Here is a 24,560-nt window from a genome sequence, read left to right as displayed (position 1 = left end):
GGGTGGGAGGGGTGGGGGGGAAGGGAAAAAATAATGAATCAAACATTATTGCTGTATGTAAATTTATGATTACACAAATGGTATGCCTTGACTCCATGTACAAATAGAGAAACAACATGTATCCCATTTGTATACAATAATAAAAAAAAGAGAGTATACATTAATTGTCAAATGCATGTTTCTAATAATATGGACAGGTTTTCAGAGAATGGAATTACTCCTGAGAACCATAGATAGACATAAAGGTATAATGGAGGATGGGTGGGTCTTGGCAGGTAAGACAGAGACAGATAGGAGGAGGAGAAAGAGAAGGACAACAGCAGGAGCAAGGTGCAGAGGTTGGAGTACATTTGGCATGTTAAGTGTTATGAGCTCACAATGCAGCACAGTGGAGGCTCAGCCAGGTCTTGGGAGCTGAATCTGCCAGTCTGAAAATATGAAGGACCAAATGCCATTATTCCTCCAGCAATGTTAACTATCCACTTCCCTGAAGACACTGTTGGCCAACTTGACCAATGAATTATAGCCAAAGAAGGTCTGAAGATCCTCCAGGGATCTGAAACCACACACTAGTTTCCCTTCATTAAAATAAACTGCTTAATTGCTTCATTTCACAAGCAGCAACCAATACCAGCATGGTTCCAGTACTATAAAAGCAGCCATCCAGCCACTAAGAAGTTACCAAGCATTCTTACCAGCATTGTATTGGCTATTGCGAATGCTTTTACTAAAAGGACTTTGTTCATTTTGTTTTTAGATGATTTATTACCGATTTGTCCATTTTCCTCTGCTAGATTAATTTTAAAAACAAGCAACAAGGACAACAAATCACATCCCAATCCCTAGGCTTAAGACAAACCAACAAACAACAACAACAACAACAAACAAACAAACAAACAAAAAAAAAAACCTCAACTACACCATAACCACAGACGATCACATGCTTTTCTCCTCAGTGGAGCTTTTAGTTCTGATTGGAATTATTCATGGATTTTGTATAATATTCCCTAAAAGTCTTATAAATAGGATGTTTTCTCACCCTCTGCAAATGATACATATATGGCTGGGGAATGGCAGGGGATAAGTTTTAAGGATGGAGGCGTGAGGGCTTTAAATGTTCTACTAAGAGTCTTATATCATGTGAAAACTTCTAGAATTAAATAATAACAATCTTAGTACTGAAAATTCTGGGTATATATCATTTTCCTTCCAGAGAAAGTTCAGTACTTTTCTGTCCCCATCATTAAGTCCATATGTACTCTTATTACCTGCAATCTTTCTCCCAAATATCTCTTCATATTAGAAAGAGGACCTAAAATAAAATTAAATGTTTTCATGAGAACACGGTTCTTATTTATTGCTTCACATTTTTCAACATGTGGTTGTCATTTATAACCTATTCTCAGAGTAATCTTATGAGAGGAATTATACACTGGATATTGATCGAAAAGAAGAGATGCTTACATTTTTTGTTTTATTTTGTTCCAAATCTTCATAAGCAAAAGCTACACAATGGTTATTTTTATTAACAATCAAAAAGTGACAATGAGAAACATACAAATTATGATAGCAAAATATCCTCTACAGATAAACTGGACACCTGAAGAGTCTCAATAACACTTTCATTTGTGCAAAATACCAGTTGGCATCATATTGACCAGCTCCCCAGGGCATATCATATTGCCTCTCAAAGCCAACCCTTCCCTTCCCCACAGTGGCCACCTGTCCCATATCCACAAGAACTCTCAGTAGCATTTGATATTGTTATCTGGAGGACCCTAAACCTCCCCGCTTCCTTGGTTTCTACCATAGAACCAGGACTTGGTGCTCTCTAACTGCTCCCTGCTTGGACTCATTGATTCCTTAGTCTATGCCCTAGTGCAGGCACATTTCAAGGCCTCACTTCTTGTTCTTCTGTCAGAGAGGAATTTCACCCACTTTCAAAGCAAGATTCCTAAATGATCTGTATATATGAAAAATTTGGGAAGCACTGCTCTACACTTTAACTGTGAAGAATCATAATTCTAAAACCACACCCATGATTTTAGCTTCTATATTTTGTTTAGACTCTTTTTATAGACTATTGCCCCATGATCTCTACTAATTGAAATTGTTAACTTTGCAAAGGTAAACCCCAACGACTATATACGCCAACAACTAAATATTATCTTTATATTCTCTGAGCCTGATTACTATGGTATTTAATTTCTACTGTCTTATTACTGTCTTATTGACTTTGAATTACTATTCTTATGTGCTAATTTGATATGCACATTCATCTCCCCCACTATATCATAAGTCAAAATGGACTGAAACTGCTTTTATATTGTATTAAAATATAATGTAAAATTTACCATTTTAGTCATTTAAAATTATACAGTTCAGTGGCATTAAGTACCTCCATATTATGTACTCTATACATCATATCCAGAATATTTTTCACAAACCCACATTGAAACTTGCACTCATTAAACTTGAGCTCCCTATTTCCCCTTCCCTCCAGACTCTGGCCATCACCAGTCTATTTTCTTTCTCTGTAAATCTGTCTATTCAGAGTATCTCAAAGTACCTCATTTAAGTAGAATCAAACATTTATCCTTATATATCTGACTTATTTCACTTAACATAGTGTCTTCAAAGTTTGTCTACATAGTAGTATGTAACAGAATTTCCTTCCTTTTTTAAGGTTAAATACATTCCATTGTACGTATATACCACACTTTTTTATTCATTCATCTGTTGATAAATTTTTGGGATGCTTTTACTTTTTGGCTAAGGTACATAATGCAACTATAAATATGTATATAAATATATTTTCAAGTCCCCAATTTCAAATATTTGAGGTAAATATCCAATAGTAGATTTGCTAAATCATATGGCAATTCTGTTTTTAATTTTTTGAGGAACCTCTATCTCACTTTTTATAGTGATTGCTCCATTTTACATTCCCACCAGCAGTTTACAAGGGTTCCGATTTTTCCACATCTTCACTGACACTTGTTATTTTGTATTTTAAAAATTTATTAATAATAGCAGTCCTCCAATGGTATAGGTATGAAGTGTGGTTTCTTATGGTTTTGATTTGCATTTCCCTAGTAATTAGTTATGTTAAACATCTTTCATGTGCTTATTGGCCATCGTACATCTTTCTTTGGAGCAAAGTCTATTCAAGTTCTTTGCCTATTTATTAATTGTGTTGTTTTATTGTTGTTTAGTTGAAGAAGTTCTTTATACATGCTAGATATTAACCCTGTATCAGATATTTGATCTGCAAATATTTTCTGACTCTCTATATGTTGCCATTTGAGTCTCTTAATAGTGTCCTTTGATACAGGAACTGTTTTTGTACACTTTGTAGAATCAACGATAGTGTCTTCAAATGGTGTCTGATCAATATTTTTATTTTTCATTTAATTGAGTTCTTAAATTATGCTTAATGACTTATCACTGCACTTACACTTATCATGAAGTCTGACTAAAGATAAATTAACTTGTTTTTAAAATAATCCGTGACAGAACAAGACCAATGAAATTTAGAAATTCCAAATATAATCATAAACATTTTCAGGCTTGAGCTCTGTCAGGGTATATAAAGGAAGCTTCAAAGCTCCCCATCATTGCCCCTAGATTTAGAATTCTGACACTTCCAGAGAGAGACTGACTATTAATTGGTGCTGTATGGCAAGAATAAGATGAAAAATTACTGTAGGACAATCCGATTTTAAAAATTCCTGCATTTGGTTAGTGGCAGTACTATGATCTAAGATGGATAGTAAATAGTAACTCTAAAAGAACTAAATTCTAAAAGAAGAATTTCAGGTAAGTAAAGATATTCATAAAAATCAGAATGTACCCCAAAGATTGGGTCTTACTGTAATCAGTTGCATCACTGACATAGTAGAAGCAAATGAGAAAAGTTAGTGAACACTTGTGGGATGGTAAATAGAAAGGGCTACTAAGTTCTTTATATTTTTCAGACTGCATTACTTGGCTAATTTACAATCCAAGAAAACAACTAAGAATAGCCATCCAATTCTGTTTCAGTTTTGCTTTCTCCTACTCTGATCTTTTTGCTCTGTGATTTATTTTTAGTTCAAGAACTTTCTTCCACAAATTATCATGAGGCCATAGAGTCATGTGAATTAGCTACTGCTGTAACCATGTGTCCTCTGTAGAAAAATTTAATGGAAACTCTGATCTCTGGTCATACTGGTTGGTTCACATTTGAAAGGATTATATAAAACTCCTTTGAGTAATTAGCCTAGCATCTCAACAAAGGGTTAGTTGATTTTTTACAGTAGAAGGTCAGGCAAGAGAAAGTCATTTAGAAGACATAAGAAATTGCCTTCCTGGGATCATTTTCATTCTCAATTATGAAATAACTTCAAAGATATGAGTTGGCACTTAGTATTTCTGGTGCAAAACATTACTACTGAGTAACTGTAGTTCAATGACAGCATCTCCACTGGGTTAACACAAATGAGAGTTAATAAGTGGGGCTCATTCATGCACATATATAGGTGTACTTAATGGGGATATGTGGGTACATTAACCAGGGTCATATTTAATCTTTCATTATAGTTCCCTGTTTACTCAACCTCTGACTTTATGATAAATGATCTGTTTGGAATGAACTTTTTGTGCCCTTTCAGATATAGAACACTTGTAACTGCTTACATCTAATGCTTTAAATTTTTTTTTCCTCCAACTATTGGAGATTTGTTCACAAACCTTTATTTTGAAGTGATTTATCTGATTATTTACATTCAAAGAAATTAAACACTCATAGAGAATTAGAATGGAGAATATGTAGACCTTCCAGCTTCTGATTGGTTGTGCATTAAATGTAAAATACTGCAGGTATTTCTGAGACATGGTCTATTTTTTCATATTCTTTGAGCTTTAATTATAAGTTGATCAGAAATACTTTTTGTGACTACATTTTCCCAATTTCACTTCAGGAATAGAAATAATTTAGTTTTATTTACAAAGCCTGAATTGGAAAAATGTGAAGTATGTGTGCTGGGTATCAAATATGACCTGAAATTGTATAATTTTAGAAAAGAGACCTCAGAGGGTTTCTGTTCTGTTTCTCTCACTTTACAAAGATAAAAACAAATGAAAGTTGCTGAGTTTAACCTCGGTAACCTAACACAGGGTAGCTCACTAATGATAGCCCAAGGATGAGGACTTAAGGGGACCAGGGCACATCCTAGTTCAGTGTCCTCTTTACTATTACAGGTTGTCTTCCTTCAGTTATTCCTTTCATAAGGACTATATTAATTACACATTGCTTTTTAATAGAACGTGTCTTGTGGAATGAGGGAAGCAACAGGGAGTTTCTCTATTAACTTTTGACATTTTCCTTACTCTTAGCCTTTACAATGAAAAAAGAACACTTGAAATGGCAAACATGTTCAATGAGGTAACAAAATGCAATCTAGTGTAAAATACTTAATAGGCAATATATAATATATCCAGACTCAAGGAGGGTATACTTTCTAGTCAGTACTTCAGAAAAGACCTAGTATTTAACTGATGTTTAACCAAAAGAGTGGTGAGGCGGTGAGTTGACTTTTTCTATATTTTGTGGGTTTTCAGATGCTAGTGAGGGTAAAAATGGACAAAACTAATAACATTATAGAATATCTCTTTGCTCAGATGGTAGGCACATTAACAATAAAGAAGGAAATATAATTAAATGTTTCCTCCTATTGAGGAGAAGCCAATCTCAATGTTCTTAGTCTATTTTATTGCCATTTTATTCAGAGCTGAAGTGAGTCAATCCTGAACTTTGAGACAGATATTTAATGAAACCAATTATTTGTTTGAAATTATTTTTGTTATAAAGAAAATAGATTAAATGAAAGCAGAGTGAAATTCAGAAAAGACAATTTTGCTCTGCATGTGACTAGTACAAATAAACCAGGAAATCTATTAAGTTACAACTAAACATAAAAATGAATTCTATAATATGTTTTAAAATAGAATTGGCAGGTTTGCAGTGTATAATTTGCTGTTGATCTTCTGAAAATAATCATATCACACAAACCATTGCTTTCAATTTCCCAAACTCAGCTAAGAATGAGTAAGATGTGGTGAAATTCAAACTCAATGAAAGTGGTATTAGCAAATCTTCAAACTATATTAATTTCTTGCTACCTTTCTGAAACTAATTGTACTGTGCAAACCATGGTTCCAAGTTCCCCAAACCCAATCAAGAATGAGAAAGGTAAGAAAATTCAGCAAAGTGTCCCATAAATTCTAAAATAAATTTCTGCTTCTAAGAGGATCAAAGGTAGTAAGTATATCTGCATTATAATAGACTAACATAAAAAAGCTCACAATGATTAACAGTTAATTTATGTCAGGCCCTATTCTAAGTACCTTGTAAATATAATCTTACTTAATCTTCATAACAGTCCTATTAGATAGGGGAAATTATTATTCCCATTTTACAGATGAGAAAGCAGAATCATAAAGAAACTGTGACTTGTTCTTGTAAGTGGCAGAGCTCACCTGGAAAACATCTTGGAAAAAGCCAAAACAATATGTACATTTATTTCATCATGTAGCTTAGATTCATTTCTAGTATTCTGAGCCATCATGATAACTTGTCTTTTGATTATAAAACTAGAATTTTGGGGAAAACTTAAATGTTATGAATCTATCAATATTTCTTGAAAATTTTTAACTTATTTATTGAGAGATAACTGTGTGCCAAGCCAAGGGATATTCTATTTTATTAATGATATGTGGCTATTAAAGTAAATTTTTCTTTCAGCTACCTTCAAAATAAATCTTACCTATATATAAAATTTTCATGTATATATATGAACATATACACACTTTTTTATAAATAAAGAGAAAGTGAGTCTTCAGATACTTCTTTGCATAGAAGACTAAAACAAATGGTAGTTGATTAGAGGACAAATGCATTCTCGACTTGATTTTCTGTTTGCCTTGAACTACTGGACCTATTTCCAGACCATTACTTTGCTCAGAACAGATAAATAAGCATCCATTAGGAAGTTTCAACATACAAGCTATTTTGAAGTGGGCTTTTTTTTTTTTTTTTTTTTTTTTTTTTTTTTTGGTGCTAACATCAAGTGCACTGAAACAGAATGAAGATGGCAATTTTTCAGGGTATTTGAAGGTAGAAAACTTCAGTAAGAGAGGCATTTCCACTACCCAAAAGCAAATTTAATTTTGTTGTGAAGATCAAGGAATAGGTAGGGTTTCATCTGTGTCAGCAGAAAAAGAAAAAAGCAGAGGCATCTGCTAAATGTCTAAGTGCTTTCTGAAGCTAAAGGAAGTGAGAGAAAGTACTTCTGAATTGGGGTCTGGGATGCCTGACGAGGCTTAACAGAGGTAAAGATATTACCCAGCTTCTAGGGTTTCCAGATAAAGTGCAGAACAATATAAACACAAATATAAAATTGTTTATTTATCTGAAATTCCAATTGAATTGACCATCCTATATGTTTTTTTATAAATCTGATAGTCTTACTCATTTCCCATCTGCAGAATACCCTGGCTCCAAGTTGCTGGTGACTCTCATGGCCTTGGTCAGAGATTCTAATAGGGAATGTCTGTAGTGAAGGAGTGATTTGTGAAGGAATCTCTAACAGGGGACATTGGGAGGGCTCCTGCTATCATTTGAATGTTTCCACCAAAGCTCATGTTGAAATTTAACCTCATTTTAAGGTGTTAAGAAGTGGGACCTTTAAAAGGTGATTAGGTCATAAGAATTTTGTCACTCGTGGATTCATGGATTCATGGATTCATGGGTGATCTCAATAGTGACTCTGTTATAAAAGCTAGTTTGACTCTCTTGTCTGCATCCTTTTTACCATTGCTCTGTGCTACCTTAGGACTCTTCAGGGAGTCCTCAAAAGCAAGATGCAACCTCTCATGCTTGGACTTCTGAGCCTCCAAAACTGTAAGAAAAATATTTCTTTCTTTATAAATTACCCAGTCTGTAGTATCCAGTTTTAGCAATAGAAAATGGAGTAAGGCAGCCTCCCAGAAGGCCCTCTGGCTGGAGACTGGAAATTCCTATTTTATCTAACCCGTTGAAAGAATCTAAATGTTGAACTGGATCCACATAACTTAACTAAAATATATAAAATTGTCATGTATGGATGTATGAACATATACCCACTTTTTTATAAATAAAGAGAAAGTGAGTCTTCAGATACTTCTTTGTATACAAGTCTAAACATATGTTACTCTCCTGGTTCTGGAGTTGGTGGACCTGCCTTCATACCTACCACTTCCATCTAGTTTCTGTCCAGGATGGCTCTTATTCTCACAGCTTTCCTAAGTCTACACTTTGTTGGAGACCTTTCATGACACAGGTTCTTTTGTACTTACGTCGCTATCTCCATCACCAAGCAGGAAGCCCAGGATACAGTAGATGCAAAATACAAGTTTATTGACTGAGATTTCCAAAGGTTTTGTTTTTATTGTTTTGGCTATTATTTCATGCTAATAACAATGAAGAGGAAACAAGGATAAATTTGTTTCCTCCTACACACTCATTTTTTCTCTTAATTTGTAAAAACCCATAGGGAAAGACAAAGTTGCATATGATGCCCTTTCACTATATGCCCAACATAATGTTTGGTATATTCAAGGTACTCAGAGTGAATAAATGCTAATTATGGTATTAGAGTACAAAGAGGGCTAGTATAAGATTTATCTACAGTTCTCAGACATACCATTTCACTGAAAGAGCTTTTCTGTATTATAGGAACTGGGCCAGGATGGGGGAGGCAAGCTGGCTCAATGTGCCACAGTTTGTGATACACTGAGAAGAGTTGGTGAGGGTGCTAGGAGGAAGTGGAGGCAGGTATTAGTTATGGGGTTTATTCTTCTAAGATAAGAAGTGTTTGAAGTAGGGGGAGAGACTGAGGACACAAGTAGTACCAAACAGCAGGAAGGAGAAGGAGGAAAAAGAGGAAGGAAATTCCAAACCAGGTTATCAGGGAGGGAAGGATATTTCTAACAGCTCCTGGGTCCTTTTTCCTAATGGCCATAAATCTCAAAATGACAAGTCTACATTGATATGCCTTAGGTAAGGACCACTCACTGTGTTAGAGATGACTGGATTCTTAAATTCACATAAAACAAAAAATTTGCTTAAATTTTGTTTGATTTGATGTAATTATTAGACTCCACCAAAGTACTGGATATAGGCAGGAAAAAAATATTGTCGATTAGAACTGAGTTCCCCTCCAAATCATGTCTAATCGGTTTACATTATATAATAAGGGGGAAGCATATTAGATAGGTAGTTAGCTGTCATTTAAGTTTGGGATACTTTTCCCATGGAGATGGAAGCAGAAATGAGCATGTCAAAGAAAACTGAACAATATGTCACTCAAGATTTAAGAAAATCATAGAAAAATATTTTTAATACTTAAGGTGAGTTTATTTGTTTTTACTATCTTAAATTTTTTGGTCCTTTTAAAAATAGAAGTTCTTTTCCCCCCATACTTGCCTATGGAAAGTGATAGTTTTAATGTTCTTTATTGCAGTTTACTGAAACACCGATATCTTAGGCTGAATTTAATTGAAGTCAGCTTGTTTGTGGCATTGATTAACTGTTTAAAGCAGAGAACTGTCTTCAGGTTTCAAAACACAGCTTGAAGTTTTTGCACAAATCTATGCTTTATTAGATGTAAATTTAAAGAAGTTCCAGAAACAGCTGGAGACATTCTTTTTTGTGTCTAACATACATTTTCTAAAAGAAAAATGGTCAAAAATTAAGTCTTTTGGACAATGGTATAGCTCATTTCTGACATGATGAAAATTGTGCTTTTCCCTTTTTCTTAATATATTATCTCCATAATGACAGAAAGGTCATGAGTGTGCATGCTGTTAATACTGTCATTAATCACTTATCTATGTACCAATTTCAATGTATTTTTAAAGCAGACTTGCACTACCAGATACTTTAAGTGTTCTCATACAGGACATGGATAATTTCATGTCATAACTGCTAAAAACCCTTAATAGGAAATAAACTTTTAGCTTGCATCCAAAAAGGAGAGCTTTTATAACAGTTCATTGAAACCCCAGCTATGAGCTCCTTTCACTATTGCTGTCCTAATATCCGGCTTATCAAGTGAAATCAGTGTTTAATGCTTATGAAATACATAGAACTGTGTAAACATGCATTCTTAAAAGGCATTAACCCAGAGATCCAATAATATGAATAGTGAGATTTATCTTGACAGGTAAAGCAGTTCATTGCTAAGCAAAATAACCAGACAATACTACCCTTGTTATTGAGCTGCAGGTGTTTAAAAACTAAGCAGACTAAGAGAAACTTAAGCATTGTGTCACCGGAGTAAATGATGGTAAGGGAAGCAAAGCTTGGTGAGTTAGTTAGACAGGTGCTTGGGAAATTTAAAGAGGAAAAAAGAAATGTAAATTCAAAAGCAGATGCTTGGTTAATTTTTTATGAATGTACTAGAAACAATAAGAGGGCTAAGGTTAGAAATAGGAAGATCAAAATAGCTATTTCTAAGAAATCCTTTTTAGAAGAATAAAGTTTTGAAAATAACCCTGCTCTAAAACTTCACTGTGTCCAGATTAGCTATGAGGAAATCCAGTAATCTAAAAACAAACATATTTGATATCAGCATCAGAAATATTTATTCAATCACTCCAAGATCTATGACAGAATTCTATCCTATCTTTCTTAAGGTAACTATAATATAATCTCAGGAAGTATTTGGAAGTATTTTTAACTTCTGAGGCCAAGTGGTATATATGTGTAAATTATATATCAATCTGCTTACTGACCAGGTTTAAGCTCTTCTATATCCATAAAGCCATACCTACAAAAAAATCCATATATAGTACTCCTCTCTTATCCATGGGGATATATTCCAGGCCTTCCACTGGATTCCTAACATCTCAGATCATATTAAATCCTACATATAAGATTTTCTTTCCTGTACATGCATACCCATGATGAAACTGAATTTATATATTAGACACAGAAAGAGACTAACAAGAACTAGTAGAATTATAACAACATACACAATAAAAGGTATGTGAATGTGGTGCTATCTTCCCCTCAATAACTTATGGTACTGTACTCACCCTTCATTTTCTTGTGATGATGTGAGATGACACAATGTTTATCTGATAAGATGAAGAGAGATGAATGATATATGGACCTTATGATGACATGAAAACAATGCATTTTTTATTTCTGGAATTTTCTATTCAATGCTTTTGAAACTTGGCTGACCACAAGTAAATGAAGCTGTGAAATAGGAAACCATGAATAAAGGGGAACAATTATAGCCCTATAATGGAAGTCTTCAAGTAATAGTATTAAGAAAATATTTGCTTAAAATAAAACCATTGGTGGAACAAATGCTGAAAATATCTTAATAAAGGTATTTTAAAAGCAGTATGAGGGTGGCACAAAGAGTGAAATAAAATAAAACCACTGAAAAATTAGAGGAAAAACAGGAAGAATTTGCAAGCAGGGATAATATCTCAAGTGAAAACTATTACTGTTTTATAATATCTCAAGTGAAAACTATTATCGTTTTATAGTTATACCAAGAAAAGTATGTCGAGTACAGAGAAGACAGAGCAAAATATTTTACTGGTTAGATGCCTGACCTCCAGTGAATTTATAGTTTGTATGTAAGGGTTACAGTTGGCATGATTTATTCTTCAAGGTATTAAAGGATGAGGGGTGTCATTTAGTATTTATCTTTCCCACTATTCATCTACAAGGCTTTGATGAAATCCTGACATTTTATCTGCTAGGGAATCTTGTACTTACCTTGGCAGCCACCACCTAAGGACTGGGGTGGGAAAGGGGGATTCAAGTCTTGCTACACTGCCTTGTCTTTCTTAGCAGGATTTCCTCGTCCAGTCTCAAACTGCCATGATCCAGTATACCAAGTCATTTGAATGCACAATTAAACTTATAACAGTGCAACAAAATGTGGAGTCACTAGCTGTATACTGTTGATGTGCATCAGAAGTACAGTGTTATGTTGGTTAACCCCCTTTAACCCAATTTAAAGCCTTTAAACATTCTCCTGGTGGCATGCCCTCTTACCATTTTTATACTTTCTGTCTTAGAATCCATTAAGGTTATTCATTGTGTTCAGGCCCTCTCTTCTCATGCTCCTATCCAGATTCACTCTTTGCTTCAGTCCTCCTTACTTATTCTTGTCTCTAGCAAATTGGGGTCTTTTTCTGCTTAGGTTAAGAGGGACCTAAATCAATTTGTCTTGTGATGACATCACACTAAAGTGGAAGGTGCCCAACTGATTCTTATTCTGGAATTTTTACCTATGCAACTACCTTTCTCCAGATTAAATTCTAGCAGGTTCTGTTCTGTTCCACCACTTCTGTCTGTAGCACTGCAGCCCTCTGTATTCTGTCTCACTTATTTAACTCTCTCCATTCTGCTCCTATTCACACTCTATAGTCTTTTCCTCCTTTTTCTTAAACATTATTCTGTTTTCCTTTAGAAACAGTCATATCTTGCCCATAAGGAAATTGTATTTTTTCCTTAAATAGGATATTATAATTTTTTTACAGTGTTGTATTCACATTCAGATACTAACAAGTTTACACATTAAATTCATAGTAAACTCTTGTGGTAAAGATAATCTCATTGATTCTTATTATCTGTTCAAAGCACTGACAACTTTAAATTTCTATTTTCACACAGAAAACTCCAGATTCCAAATCTGGTTTGTGTCAAGGGAGAGAAGGTATTAATTTGTGACAAGATTAGCTTTCACAAGTGTAAATTGTAGATTTTCAATTGGGGGGGGTCCTAAGTAATGCTTTAAATTAATTAACCTGATTAAATATTATAAAATATTGTTAAATAATCATTTCTTGATATTTTGAATTTTCTTGTCATTTATGTTTATTATATAACTTGTGACAACTTACTTGTTTGTGTGCACACTTAATAATTACGATTTTTAACAGATTAATGTTAAAATTTTTCAACTTTTAAATAGGTAATACACAGTATACCTAGCTTCCCAAACCCACTCTTTTGCCCCAGTTTTCAATATTTCATTCATTCAGTGAATACATATTGAGCTCTTGCTATGCACACAGACCTTATTCATGGATAAAATCTTCCAAAATCCCCAGTAGTTACTGAAAACATGAGTAGTACCTAACTTTACATATACTATGATTTTTCTATACATGCATACCTATGGTCAAGTTTAACTTATAAATTAGGTAAGTGAGAGTTTTTCAGCAGTAGTAATACAAAATTGTAACAATATAATATATGAAAATATAACAAATAGAAAATTATCATTATATACTATTAAAAGGTTATGTAAATGCGGTCTCTCAAAATAACTTATTGTATTGTACTCACTCTTATTCTTGTGATGATTTGAAATGATAAAATGCCTATATGATGAGATGAAATTAGGTGAATGACAATACATTGACTGTAATAGCATCAGGCCACTACATAAGGATTACATGAACACAAGTCTCCACAATCTGATAGCCAAGAAGGCTACTAAATAATTGGAAGGTGGGTGGACACATTGGACAAAGAACTGATTCTCATCCCAAGTAGGCAGGATTGAGTGAGATTCATCACACTACTCAAAATGATATGCAATTTAAAACATGCAAATTGTTTGCTCTAGGAATTTCCATTTAATATTTTCAGACCATGATTGGCCAAGGGTAAGTAAACAAATAGAAAGCAAAACTATGAATAAAGGGGGACTATTGTATTGAGCAATATTTGGTCCTCAGACATTAAAAGGAGGTTACAATGCAAGGGGAATGTGAAACTATTACTTTATGGACCTTATGTACATCTTTAAAAATGAAGAGTCAGGGCTGGATATAGCTCAGTTGGTAAAGTACTTGCCTCACCAGCACAAGGTCCTGGGTTCAATCCCCAGCACTGTAGGGAAGAAAAAAAAAAAAAGAATCAGTGTGTTCACCGCAGTAGAGAGAAAGTGATGCAGTCAAGAAACTATCAGTTCCTCTGTTTCCTCTGCAAAGTATCAGGCAAGCATTGATATAGAGAGTAAGGGACGAAATCACACATGTGATGACATTCTGAGAGAGCTTTTGAGGTTGTGTCCAGAGAACAGGGACCAGCTAGGGACATAGCAAAATTGGGTCACCCCATCAATTTCAGTATATCACAGATAGCATGTGATGGTCTGTATGTGTGGGTACAGATGTTTTGCCAGAGCAGTATGGAAGAACTAAGAACTAAAATAGTTGTGGCTGTGTGTGTGTGTGTGTGTGTGTGTGTGTGTGTGTGTAAAATGAGGTAGTGGTGGAAACTCTGGCTCTTGGAGCTTAGCCCAAGGCTAGGAGAGCATAGCACCAAGGAGAGGAGCTGATTAAGTAAAGGAAAAGCAGAAGCAAACATCAGAAGAAAAGATGAGGAATGCCAAGAGGATACAGAGTCCTTACAGAGGCTGAGATAAAGATTCAAGATTTCAGAAGTGCAGCAGGTTGAGTGGTGACTTAGACCAGGGTGTGTCCATGGGAGAGGGTGAGGGAAATAAAGACAAAGGCCCCAGAGTTGTGAGTACAAGATTTAAGCTCTCTAGAGGAAACAGGTCAGAATCAGGTAACAGTGAGAATTTCCAGTAATAATATGCAGTTTTTTGGCAAGTGATTCACCATTTATTCATTCACCACATAAGTTTATTGAGTACATGTTTTATGCCAAACACTGCTTTAGATGGGAATCAGCATCCAAAAAGAAAGGCAGGATCCTTGCTCTTAGGAAATTTTCAATCTAAGGAAAGAGTAATTCAGGCAAACAAAAAAAAAACCAATACAAAATATTATGTGGTCATGTGTTGAGATTTGATCACAAATGGAGAATAATAGCATGTGTAGATAGGTGGTCAGGAAGGAACTCATAGGAGAGGACAATAAGACTGAGACCTAAAAGTTAAGAAAGTTAAACTCAATGACTTTTTAAAAATTGTTCTAGGCACAGGAAATACAAAGATAGATAAAAGATGGGCCCTGAGTTAAATAAATAAATAGAAGCATCAAAAATTGAATTAAATTCAGAAAGATTTCTCAGGACTCCAAAATGGATTTGGTTTACAGTTTTCCCTCTTTAATATCAACTCTTTTTATTTTAAATGGTACCTGAAAATATTTTATAAAAAAGCAAATTATGCCAAAAATATATTATTAGCACTGAATGACCAATGAAGCACAACTGAAGTCATTCGGACAATATCATATTTTCTCACATGGAAGGAAAAATGTTCAGGAGGACAGTAGAAAAAAACATAAATTAAATGATAAAAGTAATTTCTGTTGATCCAGAAACTCTTAAAGGTAGTAACTCTCTTTGTGTTCACCATGTCATCATAAGGCACTAAAAGAAAAACACACATTTTTAAAAATCAAATACTTCTGAAGTATTTCTATTGAAAAAATAAGGAATTATATCTTGAGCTTCATACTTTTTATCATATTTTATTTTTTAAAATGCAAATAGATTTTGTTGGTTCATTACAATTAGGCATAATAGTGGGATTATTTGTGACATATTTACATGTGCACATATCATAATTTGGTCTGTTTCAATCCCCAGAACCTCCCCTTTCCTTCCCCTCTTCCCTCCTCCTGGTCCCCTTACTCTACTCTACTGGTCTCCTTTCTATTATCATGAGACCACCTCTTTTTTTTTTTTCCTTTTTTCCCTCTAGCTTCCACATAATGGGAGAAACAGACAATCCTGACTTTCTGAATCTGGATTATTTCACTTAACATAATTCTCTCAAGTTTCATCCATTTTCCCACCAATGAAATAATTTAGTCCTTCTTTATGGCTGAATAAAATTACATTGTGAATATATACCACATTGATATTGTCCATTCATCTGTAGATGGACACCTAGGCCATAACTTGGCCATCATGAATTGCCATGCTATAAACATGGGTATGCATGTATTGCTAAATATTCTGACTAATTCTTTGGGATAAATACCAAGAAATAGTATAGCTGAGTCATGTGGTGTTTCCATTCCTTGTCTTTTGAGAAAACTCCATACTGATTTCCACAGTGGTTGTACTAACTTACAATCCCACCAACAATATATGTGTTCCTTTTCCCCTATATCCTTGCTAGCATTTATTATTATTTGTGTTCTTGATGACTGCCATTCTAACTGAAATGACATGAAATCTTAGTGTAGTTTTGATTTGCATTTCCCTGATTGCTAAACATGTAGAGCTTTTTTCCCCCCATTTATTTGTTGACCATTTTTATTTCTTCTTTTGAGAAGTATCTGTTTCATTTGCCTTTTATTGATTGGGTTATTTGTGGATTATTTTTGGTGGTAAATATTTTTAGTTCTTTACATATTCTAGATACTAATTCTTTTTTGGAAGAGTAACTGGCAAAAATTATTCTCTCTTATTGTTTCCTTAGCTGTGCAGAAACTTTTCAATTTGATGACACTCCATTTATTAATTCTTGATATTATTTTCTGAGCTTTAGGATTCCTATTGAGGAAGTCATTGCATACACCTATATTATGTTGGGAGTATTGACCCTACATTTTCCTCTAGGAGTTGCCTAGTTTTGTGTCTTACTATGAGGTCTTTAACCCTTTTTGAGTTGACTTTTGTGCAGGTGAAAGATAGGAACATTGCTTCATTCTTCTACATGTTTCATTCTTCTACATGTGGTATCCAGTTTTTCCAAAACCATTTGTTAGTAAGGCTGTTCTTCCAACATGTTTTTGACCCCTTTGTTGAGGATCGGATGACTGTGTCTGTGTGGGTGTGTCTCTTATCTTCTATTCCATTTCATTGTTCTATGAAGCTTTATACTTTTTAAAATATCATAAATTAAAATAAATTCTATAATATTATTTATACTCTTTAGAGTTCTGTTAGTAATAAGAATATGTCTTAGGATGTTGAGAGAACTCTGTCTTGGTTCTCATAGTGACTGAAAGAATCAGGCACATTTAACAGACCTTAAGTCATCTCAGTAATTGGAACATAGGTCACCAAAAAAACCCTGTGTTATTTAATGAAGTGACCTTTGTTGAATAAATATAGTTTTAAGCAAGCAAATAGAAAATGTACCTGTTTCAAATATTCTATAAATCTTCTCTTTTATCATATTATCTTTTGTTTGGATGGCATTTTTAATTAAAACTTTCACATGTAGTTTAACTTTGATCAGTAGAACAAAATTTTCTTCTTTGTATGTGACAGAGCAGGAAGCCTAGACATAGTGAGTTAAAATCATGGCTTCTACCATTCCCACTGCTTCTCATTCACAACTGATATTTGAATCCTACTCTTATACCTTCCAAATTCATTGCTATTTTCTACTACTGTTTAGTGTCTTCTTCTTTTTTAGCATAATGCTGTTCAGACTTCAGCTGAATTGGAATCTCATGAGGATTGTAGAATTGCTTTAGACAAAATAATAATAATTGAAGCTAACATTTACTGAATGTAAATTTTATGGCAGGCACCATTTTAAGTATTTTACATGTACCATTGCATTTGATCCTTGTCAAAAGCTCTATGGGTGGCACCATTAGTATTTCCATTTCATAAATGCTGAGACTGAGTAACATAAAAGATGGATAATTTATTGATATCACACAGCTAGTAGGGGTGTGGCCACAGTGTGGACCTACTTGGCTGTCTCCTCTGCCTGGACTTCAGCCTTTTCACTCTACAGTACCACTTATGGAGGCTGGGACTGGCTTTCTTTGCTCTTTAGTTGATGTGTTCATTCACCTTAGAGAGTTCAGTAGCACCATATATATTTCACAGTGTATGTTTGAGTGTCTCCAAAATGTACTGAGGTCTTAAACTACCCTATAGTTGGGGCAGTCATAGCAAAATGGATGAATCATAATAGGTCAATTTTCCTATATCCTCTTCCTATTCCTGTAGAATATGGAATATATACTGCCTGTTTTTAAACATGCCAAAGATTGCTTAATAAATATTTGTGTGGTAACAAAGTGTTACTCCATTGAAAGGGAGGAAGGTCTCAGCCCCTTCAGAATGTCTACACAGTGTCCACACCAATAAACACACTTAGCTGGCCTTGAATCATGTCAGTAGTAAGGACACAATTAGGTCCACCTAATAAAACAAGTTGTGTGCTAAACTTACTTACTCAACCTTTACAAAACAGACAGATTAAACAATCTCACAAGGTTATCTGCAAGCAGATGTTAAGATGTTTGCAATAACTAGAAATTTCTTCAATCTAACATCTTGTGAGTGCCAAGAGAGATATGTGAGATACTGACCCAGGATCTCCCATATGGTAATGATGGTCTCCATAAGCATGCATGAAAAATACAGAAAGGAGTTACAGTATTTGTAAAGTCTGTGAGATACAGATGGTCCTGGCATATGATTTTTTTTTAACTTTGCCATGGTGAAAAGTAATACCCATTCAATAGAAGATGCACTTTGAATTTGAGTCCTATCCTGGGTTAGAGATATGTGGTCAAATGCTCTCTCTTGTGATACTGGGCAGCAGCAGTACCTCAGCTCCTAGTCACTCTGATCATGATGGGCAACAACTAGTACTTTACAATGACTGTGTTGAGATGTTCTGTAGGTTAGTAGGATTCAATTCATTCAGTTTAGATTTATAACATTTTCAACCTATGATTGGTTTATTGGCACATAGCACTATTCAAGATCAAGAAGCATCTGTGTTATGATATGGCATTAAGCCTGGAGATTTGAAGCATGAACTAGTATACATCAGAAAAATGATAGCCAAAGTTATTAATCACCAAGGCAGAGCTTACAGCTAAGACTAAATTTGCTTCTGAGGAAGCATGGAGCCCATTGTTTTTTTAATTAATAGAACCAAACCCCCAAAGCAAGACAGGTAGATTTAGAGGATGGCAATGGAGCACTGAAGCACACCAAACAGGACATGTTCACTTTGTTGACTATGAACCAAAGTCCTGACGTGAAAAGTCTGCTTCTCCAGAATCTTCAACAACAAGACCCTGAAATGTAGCCTAAAGCATGCACCTAAGGAAAGGTTACTGTATCATATCTCTCTTGGGAAAGAACTTGCAAGGGAAAAGTTCTAAGAGCTCTTCACCCTTCTTTCTAGTAGCAAAAGGAAAAGAGTTCTTTTAAGGAGGACAGTTATCCACAGTAGAGCTGGAAATCACATGAAATTATGAACTGACCATGGGCTTCTGGCATAGAATTTCTGACTTGGTACATTTAGAAACTGGGCTCTGTTCTTAAGCAAAGATTTACAACAACAAAATACCCAATAGGCAGTAGAAGTTGCTTCTCCACTTTTCTGTAGGGAGCACTAGACAGAATTAGAGTTGAACATGGGAAAGGGAATAAAAGAGATAAGGAATTTGTGGAATTGCATTGGCATTCAGATACATAAATAAGTGGGTGGCAAATTCTGCCTATTGCCTATGATGATGAATCTTAATTACATAACGCTAAAAGAATTTCCATATGCCAAATTTTTTATCACAAGATTATTTGTAATTTCAGAAATTTGAGGGGAAATGTTCAAAATTATAAAAGTTTTGAAATACATTATGATGTGTCTATTCAATAGAATTTTATGTATTTGCTTAAATCTATTTTAAAAGATATCATAAATAGGGAAAATTCTTACAACCTAATGGTAGCTGAAAAAAATGTAAAATTTGGTATAATTTTTTTTAATATACAAAGAAAAAACTGAAAAGAAAATTTTCAAATGTTATCAACTCTTTTTTGATACAGGTGATTTTAATGTTTCTAATTATAATTTTGTGTTTAAAAACTATAATCATCAATACATATAGTCTTTATATTTAAATTGATAAAATTCATATGAGAAGAGAATAGTAATTAATGACAATGAAACCATAACATCATAAGTATAATTAAAATTTATATTTATACTGAGGAACAAATCCTGGTAATAGTCATCTAAAATAATAGGAATATTTATTTAGTCAGTAAATCACCCTACTATGTGCTATTCACTGAAAAGGACACAAAGGATTCAGAAATAAAAGTACTGTCCCAGTTCCAACAGGGGGATCTCAGGACTAGTGGGCAGGCAGAGAGGAAACACAGAATTATACACAGTGCTCTGCAATGAGTGCTCCTCTGGAGGTGGCTCCAAGGCACTATGAAAACACAGTAGAGGAAGAACCAGCCAGCCAGTGAGATTTATAGATGACTTCCAGGAGAAGGTGGTATTCAAGTCGAATAAAGATGAATGAGGAAAAATACTTGGGACAAGGGCATTCAAACAGGGTTACTGCATAAAGACATGGAGCAGAATGAGAGTAACACCCCGTAATGTGAACCTCATTACTCTGAAACCCAGGGGAGGAAAAGAGAAAACCTGAACTAAATCTGTTAGTATGGGGATGGAGAGTCAGGGAAAGATTCAAGTAATCAATACAAGGACTCCTAGAGGAGCTTAGCATGTCTTCTAGTTTTCTCTTGGACACTAGTAGCACTACATGGCTAACATAAGACATAGAGATGAAAGAGCAGATTTGGAGGGAAAGTTGTGGAAATGTCCATTAGGAAGTTAAACAAAATATGATCCTAGAATACAGTCCTTCATTTATTCTACAAGTATTTACTGAGTCAGACTATCGGGGACTGTTCTGGATTCTGAAGATCCACAATTGAGTAAGACATATCCACCTGGAGACCAACCACAAACACAGAAACAGAATGTACAAAAGTGTATGAATACTGCAAAGGAATTAAACTGGATGCCTTAGGAGGGAATTATGGTATTATTTAGACTTGGTGTCAAGGTTTCTTATAAGAACTTGGGAAAGACTTGGGCTAGACAGTGATGTAATAATAATAGTATTATGGTTGGTAGCATAGACTGAGTCCTTCCAATGTACCAAGTGGATTGTGTAACGTCACACACAATACAAGCCTCTAGGGAGTTACTATTGAGGGCAGAAACAAAAGAATCACATGGGACTGTTCCTCCAGCCATGTTCTTGGCCACATGGGATCTAGTGTGACAAGGAGAAGCCCAGGTAAGGATGTCCCAGGACCACCACAAGAAAAGACTGTGTCAGGAGGAAGGGAATAGTCAGCAGTGTGCAGTAGCCCTCATGTCCCAGAAAGGACAACCAGTAGATTTATTGGTGTCATTATAAGAACAGTTTCAATGAGATAGTAAGGGAGCCCACAGTGCAGCACTGATAAGGAGTACTCCCCCACCCCCAAGAGATAGAAGGTAGAGGCAGTGTGCTTTATTATAGTTGCTGTTGTTGGGCTTTGGTTTGTGTTAAAGGATGAGACTTGAGGGTTGAACCTAATGAGAGGGGGACATAGGGGAAATAGCAGATGCAGCAATCTTCCCATAGGAAAAAGAAGGACTAGAGAGTAGAGTACAGGTTAGGGGCTAGGTCTTGGGCAGGAAGAACCACACCTCATCCGTTGTGATAGGCAGGAAGGGAGTAAGCCAGAAACAGGTAGGGGCAGGGAGCTGCCTGATTTCATTGCTCTGGAGTAAGTGGTATTTTCCTTTGCTTTCTGCAGAAGACCCCAGCGGGGGAAGGAGAAGCTCCACCTTTGGTTTAACTCTGAAACAGATCTTATGAAGAATGAGAGTGGATACTGAGGACCTGTATAAAAGATTCCCAGTGGCCCTGAGCTTTCTTTTGCGTTTGAAACATTTGCATTTATAGTGGCTCTGCACAGCTGTGAGATTCCTCCAGCAGGGCCAGCAGCTGGGCTGGGCCATGCTGTGTGACATAAGCTGCTCTCAGTCAGCACCTGTTCCAAGCAGATCACTTCAGTCTTTCATCAGCTTCTCTTAGACAGTCCTCAACTCATGAACCAGCCAGAACTAAACTAATTTGAAATGCCAGATTCTATCTTCAGATCAGTCCTAATACAGGGCATCTGAATATAAAATACATGTTAGAATAGAAAGTAGTAAGGGTTCAGATTCTTTGGAGCTAAATGATCATCAGAGAAATAACTTGAATATTCCTTGTTCTATTCCTGTGTATATAATGTTATAACTACTGCCTCTGCTTCAATAAGAGATCTCTTTTAAAAGTTGAATACATAGCTTCCCAGGAAATGTATCTGTGTTTTTGTTGTTATACTGTATAGCAGCCACTTTAAGAGAACACAAACTTACAGAGCATTTTTTTTTTTTTTTTTTTACTACCTACTGCGTGCATACAAAACAGAGGATGTAATCAGAAGGGCATTTGGCATGGGTCCAGAAGGCAATCTGGATTAGTCTGTAACTGGCTGCCACAATTTCAAGTCCATTTCTGATCCATGCCTTATTGCTTCATAACTGACAACTTCAAAGGCTTAGCAGGATGGCACAAAAACAGCTCACCATTATTTTCTAGCTTATTCTGAAGTGAGTTTCATCAGTGTATTCTTTTAAATATTTAAAATAAGATAATAAAGACTATTTTATAATTATTCCCCCACTTTTCCACCAACAATATGAACTGGTAGAGGAAATATTTACTAACAGAACTGTACAAAGAATACTTAGATAGTTGCTAATTTCTATTCTAAGTCAGTAGTGATCTGTATAATGGAGGACCGAATGATTTTCTTGAATTTTCAAACTTCCCATGGGGCATTTGAACATCATGAATCACATCAAATGTTGGCATGATTACTTTCTTTGAGGTCCTTACAGAACTTTAGAAACAAATCCTTGTAAATTGCAGGACACCCTGAGGCTGAGATAGTTTTGTCTTGCCTTAGGAACTAAGAGTTGAAACCCAGGAAAGATTTGGTGGTCTCCTCCTGCTGTATTTCTTAAAGAGTCAATACATTTCCTCTCTTTGCTGCAGGTTTGGAGTTAATTTCTAATTAAAAACCTATTTTATGCTTTTGGCTAAAACACTTTAAAATTATTTTATTTTCATGTTTCACTTCCTCATAATACTTACTTTTTAACTGTGTATGAATACATATACTTTCCCAGGGTATGCAAATCTATGTTGTATAGGTTCCTCACAGTTTGACTTTAATATTTTGAAAATTATTTTTCTCACTGCTTATGCAATGGAAATATTTGTTAATTTCATTAATCCATGTTAATTTCATTATGGATTACATTCAGGTAATTATTTTATTGGTGAAAATTAAAAGATTAAAAATATTATGTTACCAGTTTAGAACTCCAGAAGGTCAGCCTAACAGAGAAGCTCATTTCAAGTGACTTAAACTCAGGAAAACTGATGAATTATTATGGCACTAAGGGTTTTTTATTCACATTTTTCGTTACAATTGTGATGGTGGCCTTTTCTGAGACTGAAGGATGACAAGTATCAGGAAATAGCAAGAACATGGTACAGCCCCTGATCTCTTGGTGAAACTGAGAAAGGGGAATTGGAAGCTCTATGCTGTGCGTTGGGGCCAAGAGGACTAAGCTGTCAGGTTAGGAAAGGGAGGGAGGGAGGGAAGGAGAGAAAGCGCTCTCCTGGAAGGAGTGGGGCGCTAGACAGTCGAGAGGGAGAGGGAGAGGGAGAGGGAAGGGGAGGGAGAGAAGTGTAGTGGAGGAGCGCCCAGCGGAGGGGAGGGGAGGAGAGGGAAAGTGGAAAGGAGTGAGGAGTTGACGAAGCGCCGAGGTTAGCCTTGCGGGGTGCTCCACGGGCAAGGCATCCCTGTCTGAGCGCGTGGCGGAACCTCCCAGCGCCGGACCGACTCATGTCGCGCCGGCAGAGGGTCCCGGGACCCCAGCTGGAGTTACGTGTCTGGCCTCTCCAGTCTTGGGTAGTGTGAGTCGCGAGCCACGAGGGAGTGGCTGTGGTGAGCCCGCCTGTCGTTATGAGGACGGATCTAAAATGACCAGCAAACGGAGAGCTTTCCAAACGCCCCTCAGGAGGTCAATCAGTGAGCAGTTACGAGACTCCACGGCCAGAGCCTGGGATCTGCTGTGGAAAAACGTCCGGGAGAGACGGTTGGCAGGTCGGTGCCCCGAGACTCTGGGACCCGCGGGGGCGGGAGGAGGCGCCGCCGTGTTGCCAGCCTGGGCCCCTCTGTCCCACGATGGCAGGGTCGTCTGGGCACAGGTTTCAGTGCCTGAGGTTGGGTCGATCAAGCTGCATGCAACACCCTCCCTGGGCCAGCGCTGCGCACGCGGGTGGGTGTGGGCTCCGCACCCCGTGTGCGTGCTAACTGCCTGAGTGCTCCACGCGGATGGAGAGAACCAGCAGGGGTCACCTGGAGAGACTTTCTCCCAGTGGCAGCTTTTCCTGCGCTGGCCTCTGTGCCTCTGCTATCCCATTCCACCCCAGCCTAAATGACCTTCCCCGAAGGCTGCCCCTCTCCCAAACTTGCCTTTTTCACGCGGTACACGTCCACTCGGTTAGTGAGGGGAGAGTCAGTACAAGGCAAGGAAGCACAATCAAAGCTCTGGGAGACTAAAGGTTTAGGTGTAGAGGAAAACAGGGAACAGTTGTTGGTGCCAGTAACCAGCTGCTTGCACCCCTATCCTGCTGTGGATCAGGCTCTTTTCTGTTTGGGATTGCAAAGA

The 24,560-nt window shown here is 36.2% G+C and overlaps 1 protein-coding gene across 3 annotated transcripts in view; it reads left to right on the top strand.

Annotated features, from left to right (window-relative positions):
- The window catches only part of Stard13 (StAR related lipid transfer domain containing 13), a 522,899-nt gene that overhangs the window by 272,101 nt on the left and 226,238 nt on the right, over nucleotides 1-24,560 (top strand). The window contains exon 1 of one of the 3 annotated variants that reach the window (XM_047552397.1): nucleotides 23,606-23,992. The exons of 1 other annotated variant lie outside the window; for it this stretch is intronic. In XM_047552397.1, coding sequence (XP_047408353.1) covers nucleotides 23,869-23,992 — 124 coding nt within the window. In that variant the 5' untranslated portion in view covers nucleotides 23,606-23,868. Of the gene's footprint in view, nucleotides 1-23,605; nucleotides 23,993-24,560 lie in introns of those variants that run through there. One more of the 3 variants, XM_047552399.1, reaches the window with a different exon arrangement.

Source organism: Sciurus carolinensis, chromosome 5 (genome assembly GCF_902686445.1).
Source record: "Sciurus carolinensis chromosome 5, mSciCar1.2, whole genome shotgun sequence".
Lineage (NCBI taxonomy): Eukaryota > Metazoa > Chordata > Mammalia > Rodentia > Sciuridae > Sciurus > Sciurus carolinensis.
This window is presented reverse-complemented; position numbering and strand designations above follow the sequence as displayed.